Genomic DNA, 11433 nt, shown 5'->3' with positions numbered 1-11433 from the left:
TTTTGGCGAAAACCCCTTGGCCTTCATCCAACAGTGGATGGCGCATGGCTCATAATCGGGATGCCTTCATCCAGCAGTTGATAGACCATAGCTGATGATTCTAGATTTGAAGCTTTCGTGACTGCAAGGATTCATACTCTTAGGTTTTTTCGGCAAAGTCGCGTAGGTAAAACATAAAAGTAAAATAATAATAAATGAAAATAAATAAATTAAATCACGACGTTTCGGAGGCAACACAAGCTTCCTTCATCAGGTGTAAAAAAGGGCACAGCAAAATAACTGTAGCTGATGATAATGGGGAGGGGCCGTTAATAAGCAGTGGATAGACCGTCACTATTGAGGACTCCAGCTGCTTGGGAAGGACCATAAGAACCCGAAACATGTCTATTAAAATACTTATTTTAGTTAAAAGGCAGCGCTCGTAAGAGATCTGGCGATTGCTTGATCTCTCATTCGAGCCACTTGTATCCACATTGTAATTCAAAATCGCACCTCCTGTACATCCAGGCCAGCAGGCGTCGAGGTGCGGTGTGAATGTTTTGAATAATGCATGATGGTTACATCACCCGCGATACGAGGACTGAGTGTCCTGTTCACTTATTTTAAAAAAAAAACAAGTAGTTTCTCTCCCCAAGTTCATCCCAACTGCTCTCGGTGACAGATGACAAAATCCGCGTGTATCTCACAATGAGCGGAGCAACTCTCTGTGCGAGAGAACAGTTCCACAAAAGCGGACATCACAGAACTACCTGCGAGATCCGTTTCAGTAACCCCTGGGTCCATATTTCCCCCACCCACCCTGTGAAGGTGAGTAATGTTCGTCGCGTGAGAAGTTATCTCGGAGCTGGATTTGAGCCAAGCTAAGTACAGAATAGAATGTAACCATGATTTTATTTGTGCGCTCATTGATGACCAGGTGTTACAGGGAACCAGACGAAATTAATCGGTAAAGATCGCTTGCCGGTTTGCCGCAAACACACAGATGTCCAGCAATTACACGACACACATCAACCTTATTTGTTGAGAAATTAAGGCAGATGCTACGGCGGTCTAATAGTTACCAGCACGCTGCCCTTGCAATCCAAATGTCAATTAAATTCCTTCACCTGGCACCGTGGTTAAAACACATTCCTGCGGAGGGAGCTGGTAGGAACGTTGGGTTGCTCGGTCAATGGCCAGGGTCAACGGCGGCGTGGTGTATTCCGCAAATATGGCCGACTGTGAGGGCGGGCACAAGCCAGCGTGAGTAGGTTAAACGTTGAGTTTTATAAGGGCACCACGGGGTGACCAGCCCCTCCCCACCCAGCCCCACCCCTCCCACCCCCCACCCAGCCCCACCCTCCCCACCCAGCCCCTCCCCACCCTCCCCTCTCCACCCAGCCCGACCCCATTTTTGGATGCACGACGGACGGACGGACACAATAATCCCGTGGGCTGGTGGAACCAGGTGGTTCCTACCAGTAACAAAATGTATCGAGTTTATTTCATCTCCCCACCTCTAGCCACCCAGCAGTGTAAATGTATACAACAGTGGAGTAAAGTATGGGTACACCCGTCATCTTCCAAGACGTATGGGCAGTGTGGACGAGCACACAAATGCGCCCGAGAGCTCCCTCTGGTGGGAGGTCCATTCCGCCAGTTGAGTTGCGAGCGATTACAGGGCTGCTCCTTCAGCTTTTACCTGACAAACTCGGGCAGATGTAACCATGCGGAGACACAGTCGGCGCATTCACGGCTAAACTTCTGCTGGAAACGGCAGTCGATTTGGGAAAATGGTTACCAGGCTCCCGGCTGTCGTGCAACAACCTCAGAATCTTTATCAGAATATTTAGACTGGAGGTATCCGATGAGCTATGATGCTCTTTTTCACAGATGCCCAGTAGACCCGTGCACGTAAAACACAAAGAATTTTGGCATCAAAACACGCAGGAACAAACTCAGGCCTTTATTTGGCAAAAGCCTAGCCACGCATCTCAAGAGCAACCGGTTCAACACGGCAATATATATTTTTTTGGGATTTTATTAAACAACATAGGCCCGTAACAACGCTTTAAGTGACAGAAAAACCGCATGGGGGAAGACAGAATTATTTAACAAACCTGAATTGCAACAGCCAGTCTCAATTGGGGGACGACTCGCGTGCCGTGACGCACGGTGCACGTATGCAGTGACGCATGCGTGCGGTGCTACTGACCACTCACCATGGGCACGCAGCTGCCAGTCGTGTGCACGGCACAAGCAGAAACTGTGACCAATTTGCGTGGCTATCCCCGTCTATGCCACAGCAAGCAAAAGCTAATTTTCGGTACCAAAATTGACTTCTGTCTCCACGTGAAAATCAGGTAGTTTTTAGTCCATCAGCCGACCAAACTTCCAAGCAGAAGCTGAACAGCGGCATGCGCTTATTGGTCTCATCGGCAGAATGAGACTCTCTAAACAAAATGCTGCCGGGTTTCCAGATGTTATCGGCATGAGCACTCCATCTACACGATGGGGCCCTGTCCATCGCAAATAATAACACTGTATAAAATCAGAGGCAAGTGTATTAAATTATTAATTTCACTATCCATAATGCTCCAAGTGAACGCATAATCACAACGCTTGACAAAATTAGCAGCACCTGCTCACACGGGGGCGACACGCGCTGGGCGTGGTGGAACCCCAGGTGCCAGGACACCGAGCCCCAACCACTTTCACAATGGGGGGGGGGGGGGGGGCTCAGCATCCCAGCTCGGCACGCAGACTATCGGCGGCGAGTCGGAAGCGGTGCGCGGCGAGCAGCGTGTCGGCGTGCGACACGTCGCGGTGAAACACGGCACGCAGCTCCCGCTCGCTCCACACGCCCACCAACACCGCCGCGTCCGCTTCCTCGGTGCCGCTGCCGCCTGCGTGCCCTGCCAGCAGCTGCTGGCGCAGCATCTCGGGCGTGACGCGGGGATCCGTCACCGTCACCATGACGATGTTGGTGTCCACCTTGTCGGGCCACGCCGTGCACAGAGCAGCGCCGTGCTCCGCCACGGCTGCCAGGAGAGACCGGCGGTGTCATCGTCTGCCCCAGACGTGGGCGGCTCACCAACTTTGTGCGCCTTCACACGAGTCTATGGTTCTCTATGTAAGTCTACGGGACTAAGTCCCTTGGCAAACGGGCTTAGACTATGACCTCACTGCGTTTGAGAACCCCGTTTAATCCCAGGCGGCTGAAACCTGGCCGTCAGTGCAGCCGGCTCAGTATCTCTGCACCCTGAGCCGCACGCTCACCTCTAGGCGAGACCCGGTGTGATGAGCGTGTGGTGAGCGTGCGGTGAGCGTGCGGTGAGCGCTCGTACCGTGCGCGAACATCTTGGCGTGGCGGTGGTCGGCGAGCAGTGTCTCCTCGTAGCCGGCGAGCGCCACAATCCCCGCGGCCGCCACCACCCCGGCCTGCCGCATGCCCCCGCCCAGTGCCTTGCGCAGGCGTCGCGCCCGCGCCACCAACTCGCATGAGCCCGCCAGCACCGAGCCCACTGGGGCACCCAGGCCCTGCACAGGCAGAGGGAGAGAGGGAGGGAGAGAGGGAGGGGGATAGAAAGAGAGGGAGAGAGCGAGAGAGGAATGGAGAGTGAGAGAGCGAGTGAGTGAGAGGGGGGAGTGAGTGAGAGGGGGGAGTGAGAGTGAGAGGGGGGAGTGAGTGAGAGGGGGGAGTGAGAGTGAGAGAAAGGAGTGAGAGTGAGAGAAAGGGGAGTGAGTGAGAGGGGGGAGTGAGAGTGAGAGAAAGGAGTGAGAGTGAGAGAAAGGGGAGTGAGTGAGAGGGGGGAGTGAGTGAGAGGGGGGAGTGAGTGAGAGGGGGGAGTGAGTGAGAGGGGGGAGTGAGTGAGAGGGGGGAGTGAGAGAGAAGGGGGAGTGAGAGGGGGGAGTGAGTGAGAGGGGGGAGTGAGTGAGAGGGGGGAGTGAGAGAGCGAGGGAGAGAAAAGGGGAGTGAGAGGGGGGAGTGAGTGAGAGGGGGGAGTGAGAGAGAGGGGTGAGTGAGAGAGAGGGGTGAGTGAGAGGGGAAGCGAGAGAGACAACGAGAGAGAGGAAGACACCGCATGGGTCATCTCTCCGACCAAGTGGTCGAGTGACCACTTGGTGATGTATTTAATTTCATATTATTTTAAATTTGTGCCCATCTGTCTGGGGTCAATAACATGAGTACCACTTAGTGGGGAAGTTAAAAGTGGCTGTCTTATGGATATACTTGCACCCGCCACTGGCTCAAAATCCGTAAACAGGAGTTGAACTCAACCTCAATGCCCATTTGAGCAGGAGATCTCACCCCGTGCATGCGAGGGTACCAACAAATAGAGACACGTGTGCCGTGCCCCTCCGTTGGTGGAGGGGGGCACGGGGGGTTGACGCACCTTGGAGAGACACAGGCTGACCGAGTGGCAGTGCCCAGCGATGGCGGCGGGGAGCACCGACAGCGCCACGGCGGCATTCAGCAGCCTCGCTCCGTCCATGTGAACCCGGAGCCCGAGCTCATCTGCCAGGGACCGCACCTGCACGGGCCCACGCGTGGCACACGCAGACTCCCGACTGGTTTCGACAAGCAGTGCCTTACTCTTTGGTTCTTTTGGTAAGGCCTCGACACAGAGGCGTGGTTTCTCGTGTGCCGATGTACGTCTCTCTCTCTATGTATCTCTGTGATGTCGTCCCTGACTTACAGTATCCTGGAGTCTACAAACTGAGTTGCAGTTGTGGTGATTGCTACATTGGAGAAACGAAACGTCATGTTTCTGATCGTGTCCGTGAGCACAAGTCAGATCTGAAACACGGCAGAACTGATTCTTCGGCTGTTGCCGATCATTGCTACAACTCTGAGGGCTCTCATAAAATTGTCTTTTCCGATACCAAGGTGCTCTGCAAACCTCCTGGCTACCATCAAAGGTTTGTACACGAAGCCATACAAATATACAAACACAGACATAATTTCAACCGTGATGAGGGTTACAAACTGAGTAATCATTGGAAAGATGTGATTAACCATGCAAAACAGATGTAACTACACTTATTTGGACCATCTTATTTGACAAACAACTATTACAGGTTATTCATAGACAGCCAGTTTGTTGTTTTACCAGTTTTAGTTTTTACTTGCTTTCTTTTTTCACACTTTTGTTATGTATGCTAGGTGTTAGTTACAAACCGCACCTCTCCATAACAAAGGCTCAGTCCTTTGTTATGCAGTCTATTCTTAGTCTTAAGCCTCACCTTACCATATTAATAAAAAGTGTGCCGTTCCTGGCCCTTCCCCCCTCAACCATTATATATACGGGGTGGTATTTCTTGTGATCTCTCATTTACTTGATACAGCTGTCGTGGCTGTGACGGTTCCACCTGAAGACGGAGGCTTGTGTTGCTTCCGAAACGTCGTGATTTTTTATTTTGTTTTTTTTATTTTGTTTCATTTTACTTTTATTAATTTAAATTTTTTACCTACCTGACTTTACCGAAAAAACCTAAGAATATCTGTGATATCTGTCTCTACTTATATGTCTATATGTCTCTGGTTCTGTGCTTTATCTCTCTCTCAAATTTAGCATTCTCAGGAAGAACATAATCAACCAGGTAGGGTGTTGACTGTTATGTTATCCGACTCTCTGTTGTATTACATTACATTTCTAAGTATACTAGATTTGTGTTTCTATTTCATTTATACCTGATGATGATTGCTTGTGTTGCAATCGAAACGTCATATGCTTGTATTTAATTTATGATTTTCTCTTTATACGTCACTTTACCGAAAGAACCAAAGAGTAATTCCTGCAGTCATGAAAGCTCCAAATTAAGTAAGCAGTGCCTTATCCGCCGAGGCGGGCTTACTCGAACCACTACCGAATACTCCTAGAAGGGCAACCGGTGCGATGCGTACCTCGCGCAGGAAACCCACAGGGAGGGCTCGTCCGCCGCACGCGTTGTGGGACGACTCGATGCACAGGAGCCGTGAGCGTGGCACGTGCGCGTCCGGGTGCTCGTGCCGCACCTTGCTCCGCAGCTCGGCCAGGTCAAAGGTGCCGTCGGGCCGCGTGGCCAGCGTGCGCGCGTGCACCCCGCCCAGCTGCGCGCCAACAACACCCGCACGCACTTCGCATCGCTGGCGCCCTCTTCCCAATCATTTATATTGAAGTATCGTAGTGCAATGCGAGCATATATCCGGGTTGTTGATGGATCACACCTCGTTATGATGATTGGCTCTACCGGTCCTGGCCCATAGCCAATGGGGGGAAGTCTAGGGGCGTGGCCCTGACGTAATGGGAAGGTGACATCTGTATGTAGAGGACAATGGGGGGACGAGTCAGGGGCGCGTTCCTGGGATCGTACGATGGAGTCTAGAAGATTCCATAGAGGTTAACCAGGATTGGTGGAAAGGTACCACGTGACCCGGGTATTAAAAGGGGTGGAGACGGACAACACGTGGTCAGATCTGGAACGAACGGAGGGTGAGGCCACGCTGGAGCGGGGTCCAGGCTGCCACGTGGCCGCGCGTGTCTCTCTCTCTCTCCCTCTCACGCTGTCTGTCAGCAGCGTGAAGGAGTAAGACAGGAGTGTTGTGAACGAAAGACAAATAAAGACCGGATTCCAGAAGTCGCTTCCACGACCTTTATTACAATAGGAATAATTATGATTAGATTTTTTGAGGCAGCACCCTCCTATTCGCCAGGGCGTCTAGAATGCTTTACATCACCTCTCAACTGAAACATTTGAAAGGGCACCTCAAATGGAAGCCGTCCCTGAGTGGCACAAGGTGACTCAGAACCTGGCCTGCATATGGGCATTAGTCTGCCAGTAGGGGGCGATGGCTGCTGCTGTGTGTAATCCCAATGGGGTGATTACAACGCCCTTGATTTACTCGAACGGCCAGGTGGTTCAGTGGCAGAGCGAGCGGCTCAGAATCGGAAGGCTGCAAGTTCCAATCCTGGTTTAGGGGTTGACTCAGCCCATCATCCCTCCAAGGTCGATAAAATAAGTCCCATATTGTGGGAAGCCAACAGTTGGATGTACTATGGATAGACTTTCCGCTGCCAGAGGAATGTGGGAATGAATCACCCCCTTTGTTATTGCACAACCTGAAAGGAATATCACATAACTATTTCTGAGATCACTTCCAAGTGATGTTTTTATCCACACGAAGGAACTTGTATTTTCCCACACTAAATGTTGCCAATTTAAGTGTAAACCCAAATTTAAAACGATACAATTTATAATATCTTAATTATCGTTAAATATAAATACTATGGCAATTGCCCAAGTTAAAATGTTTCCCAACTTATTCACCCTGTGTTGGTCATCCTGCTGTGCGCTCACCTGGGCGCTGGCTCCCTGCTCGTAGAGGTGAATGTGGGCCCTGTCTCCAAGCAGCATCTCGTCCCCTCGCTCCGGGCAGTGGCACATGACTGGTGGCACAGCGGGTGGCACAGCGGGTGGCACAGCGGGTGGCACAGCGGGTGGCACAGCGGGTGACACATCGACTCGGCAATCAGGTCTTGAGGGTCCGGGTCAGTGACACTCGTATTCATGACCGATTTTCCTATCACACATCTGCAGGGACGGGAGTCTCGGTCTCACGACTGTGCACCCCCCCCCCCCCCCTTCTCGACACGTGAGCCCCCCTCACCGGCGATGAGGTTCCCCATGGTTCCGGACGGCACAAAGAGGGCGGCTTCCATCCCCAGCAGCTCGGCCACCAGTCCCTGCAGCTCTGTGTGGAGGGAGGAAGGCAGGCGTTCACAGGGATAATGTGTGGCAGCCAAAACTTAGTATCTAACCATGGAGTGTCAGTGACATGGCCCAGCGGAGCGTGTCCACCACTTGTTACGGAAGTTGACGATTCGAATCCTACAGGCTGCCCTGGTTATTACTGCCGTTGAGCGGTAAGCAGCGGCAGGGTGGCTCAGGGTGGGCTCAGGTGGGGGTAGGCCTGGTAGGGTCAAGGTATGCGAGTTAGAGGTGAGGCTAAGTGAGCTGAAGGTGAGGTGTCCAAGACCAGCTGAGGGTAAACAAGGCTAGACGAGTATAGTAATAGGTTTTTACCCTTTCAACTGGTACAAAAACTGACACCTTTATACAAGGCATCATGTTTGCAATAACCACAACACAAGCAGTCAAAATGCAAGCAAAAAGAAACAACTCTGATGATGATAATGATATGCACTGTCCTTGAAGTTGATAGGCGCCTTTTGGCGTCATCTGGTCCAACACCAATGGAGACTAGGCTCTAAGAAAAGCTGTCTCGGGTGTGGACCAATCAACTTCAAGGACAGTGCATATCATTATCATCATCAAAGTTGTTTCTTTTTGTTTGCATTTTGACTGCTTGTGTTGTGGTTATTGCAAACATGATGCCTTGTATAAAGGTGTCAGTTTTTGTACCAGTGGAAAGGGTAAAAACCTATTACTATATTTTGCCACTGGTAAAGGAGATTTCATAGTGTAAAGGCTAGACGAGGTGAAATATATGTTAAAAGTAATATATATCCCATGATGTGTGTTGAACTTCTTTCACGCCGTACGTAGCCAACCGTGCTAATCACTTGAACACTGGGGGAAGTTGAACCTAGGTCTGTGAACTTGTGTCCCCTGCGAAAACTATGAGGGAGTTACATTCGGCCTCTGGCCCAAAAGTTACAAACGGAAAAGGTTCCTCAACCCTGATTTAACTCAACTGAAAAAAAACACTTCCCTCAATCAACATTTCTGGTAACCCCAAAAACATCCATTATAAGAATCCACCCACGTTTCTCTTCACTTCCCACTCAACACCCAATAAAACCACCCATATTTCATTCAGTCCAGACATAACAATCCATTAATAACAACCACCCCCACATTCACATCAACCTCACAATGACAAAACATCCACGTCCCACGTTCGCATGTACGTCGCGCGACACAGCACACACACACATTGTGCCTTCAAAACGTCGCTGGCAACAACTTGCCTGGTGCTCCAGCAACACAATACCCGTTGCTACTGCTGAAGCGGTAATAATAAACTTGCCACGTTCGTTATTCACGAGGCAACTTCTTGGACTGGAACATGGGACCATTCGTGCCAGCATCAAAGTATAATAATAGGTGTTACCCTTTCTGGCAATAAAACAGGTGTTTAGATGTTTCAAACACTAAACATAAACCTTTTGCGAGGAATCATGTCTGCATTTAACCATTTTGTAGTTGCTCACCCCGAGCTTATAAATGCTCTGATACTTGTCCTGTTCGCCTTTTGGCGTTCTCTGATCTAACACTGGTTGAGACTAGGCCCCAAAGAAGGCTGCCTCTGGTGTAGACCAATCAGTTTCAAATACAATGAATATAATAGCAGATCACGTTTGTTAGAATGTTCACCACCAAGTACGTGTGGTTAATGCCACACGTACTTGGACTTTGAACATCTTAACGCCTGTTTTATTGCCAGAAAGGGTAAAACCTATTCTTATTTTTCTTGCTCTACTCCCTGTCATGAATGTGTCCGTCTTATTTAACTATATTATTGCCGTTAAAACGACGTAAAATTCGAATAAACCGGGTTCTGGAGTGTAGTGATTTGCTGGCCTCAGCGCGCATTCTATTAGTATTAACGTGTGCTTAATGCAGACACGATTCCTTGCAAAATGTTTCCATTTGACGTTTGAACATCCTGACATCTGTTTTATTGCCAGCAAGGGTAACACCTGCTCTTATATTCACGAACTGTGTCGGGTGGTGGAGGGTGTACGACACACATTTTACTGACACGCCGCCAATGCCACCCAAGCATTACTTAGCAGCGCTGTAGTGATTTAACATTGTCATTGTGTTACAGTTTGCCGGGCCCAGCGGCCAGCGACAAGCAGCACTTGTCAAGATGCAATCGTCAAGTAGGAGTTTGGGCTCGTCAGATTAACGCGTTGTTGTTGTTGTTGTTGTTTTCACGTGATAGCTGAACACACACACACACAACACACAATATACACACACACACACAAAACACACAATATACACACACACACAAAACACACAATATACACACACACACAAAACACACAATATACACACACACACAAAACACACAATATACACACACACACAAAACACACAATATACACACACACAAAACACACAATAAACACACACACACAAAACACACAATAAACACACACACACAAAACACACAATAAACACACACACACAAACACACAATAAACACACACACACACCACACAATAAACACACACACACACCACACAATAAACACACACACACACACCACACAATAAACACACACACACAATAAACACACACACACAACAGACAATAAACAACACACGCACAATAAACAACACACACATAACACACAATAAACAACACGCGTGTGGACAAACTCCACCACGACATCCCAAAGTTTTCCCCAAGAGACCCCCCCCCCCCCGCCATGGAGGCCCCGGACCCCGAAGCTCCCCCCTAGGGTCCCGGACCCCTCGTGGTCCCACTCCGTGTGCCCTCCCGCCCGTCCCCCCTCACCGTTCACCGTGGGATCCTCTCCGTAGACATCGTCCCCGACCCTGGCCTCGGCCATCGCCTGCCTCATCGCTGCGCAGGGCCGCGTGACGGTGTCGCTGCGCAGGTCCACCACGGCCCCGCAGCTCGCCGCGAAGCCTCGGTCTTGCCTAGCCGCCCTGCCGGGAATCCCCCACCCAAGTCCGGCGGGGCAAGGCCGAGCGCACCGCCTCCAACCGGCCGGTGGCCGGTGGAGCAGTCTCGGCCTCGGCGTTTGCAGCTTCATCAGCAGGGCTCGACCAGCCATGGTCGAAGCTCCCACGGGGAGCGAGACGTGAACCACCTTCCCCACGACACCGGCACTTCACTGGAGGAGGTGGTCGGAGTCGAGAAAGTCGGGGTCGAAGTCGGGGGCGAGATCGACTCCCAGGGCGAGCAGCGCGCCGCGCGCGTCTGTGGGTGGGAAGAAAGCGTCCATGCCGATGTTGAGACACAGGTACTCGAGGAAGAAGAGCGCGTAGTAGAACACGAAGAGGTTGACGAAGAGGAGGCTCCAGAAGAAGAGGGCCTGGGGCTCGCTCCACGCCGCCGCCGCCACTGCCGGGTCAGCGGCGTGGAGCGGCACGGCCTGGAGCGCGAACATCACGGGTCGATGGCTTCCTCACCAACAACACCAACAACACCACCAACAACACCAACGACAACAACAACCACAGGACAAATCGCTCGCTCGCTCACTCACTCACTCACGAGTTACATGCACAGAGAGTGAAGACTCGACACGTGTCTGCCCCTCGGAGTAAACACAGCAGGCGGTACTCATACTTCTTCTTGGTTCTTTCGGTAAAGTCTACATGACTTTACCGAAAGAACCAAGAAGATGAATCCCTGCAGTCATGAAAGTTTTAAATCGAAATTTAAAGGTACTCATACTCTTAGGGT

General features: G+C 50.9%; 2 protein-coding genes across 2 annotated transcripts; both read right to left on the bottom strand.

The window, feature by feature from the left end:
- Window positions 1-1926: 1926 nt before the first annotated feature.
- LOC144944571 (L-allo-threonine aldolase-like) lies at window positions 1927-10798 on the bottom strand. Its single transcript, XM_078872836.1, has 7 exons — window positions 10516-10798; window positions 7631-7714; window positions 7321-7409; window positions 5888-6073; window positions 4377-4514; window positions 3327-3519; window positions 1927-3020 (listed from the first exon to the last, which is right to left on the bottom strand). Exons 1-7 carry the CDS (start codon window positions 10796-10798, stop codon window positions 2719-2721), a joined length of 1275 nt encoding a protein of 424 aa, XP_078728962.1. The 3' UTR covers window positions 1927-2718.
- Window positions 10799-10855: 57 nt separating this feature from the next.
- DEXI (Dexi homolog) lies at window positions 10856-11194 on the bottom strand. The gene has a single exon (XM_078872837.1). The coding sequence runs from the start codon at window positions 11132-11134 to the stop codon at window positions 10856-10858; it is 279 nt and encodes a 92-aa protein (XP_078728963.1). The 5' UTR covers window positions 11135-11194.
- Window positions 11195-11433: the final 239 nt, after the last annotated feature.

This window comes from Lampetra fluviatilis, chromosome 35, assembly GCF_964198595.1.
Source record: "Lampetra fluviatilis chromosome 35, kcLamFluv1.1, whole genome shotgun sequence".
Lineage (NCBI taxonomy): Eukaryota > Metazoa > Chordata > Hyperoartia > Petromyzontiformes > Petromyzontidae > Lampetra > Lampetra fluviatilis.
This window is presented reverse-complemented; position numbering and strand designations above follow the sequence as displayed.

Coding starts and splice junctions, on each gene's coding strand:
- LOC144944571 (XM_078872836.1), bottom strand. CDS start 10,798: ATGGCTGGTCGAGCCCTGCTGATGAAGCTGCAAACGCCGAGGCCGAGA. Junction 6,074..7,320: donor AGCAGGGAGCCAGCGCCCAG/GTGAGCGCACAG, acceptor GTTGGCGCGCAG/CTGGGCGGGGTGCACGCGCG. Junction 3,021..3,326: donor CGCCAAGATGTTCGCGCACG/GTACGAGCGCTC, acceptor CTCTCCTGGCAG/CCGTGGCGGAGCACGGCGCT.
- DEXI (XM_078872837.1), bottom strand. CDS start 11,134: ATGTTCGCGCTCCAGGCCGTGCCGCTCCACGCCGCTGACCCGGCAGTG.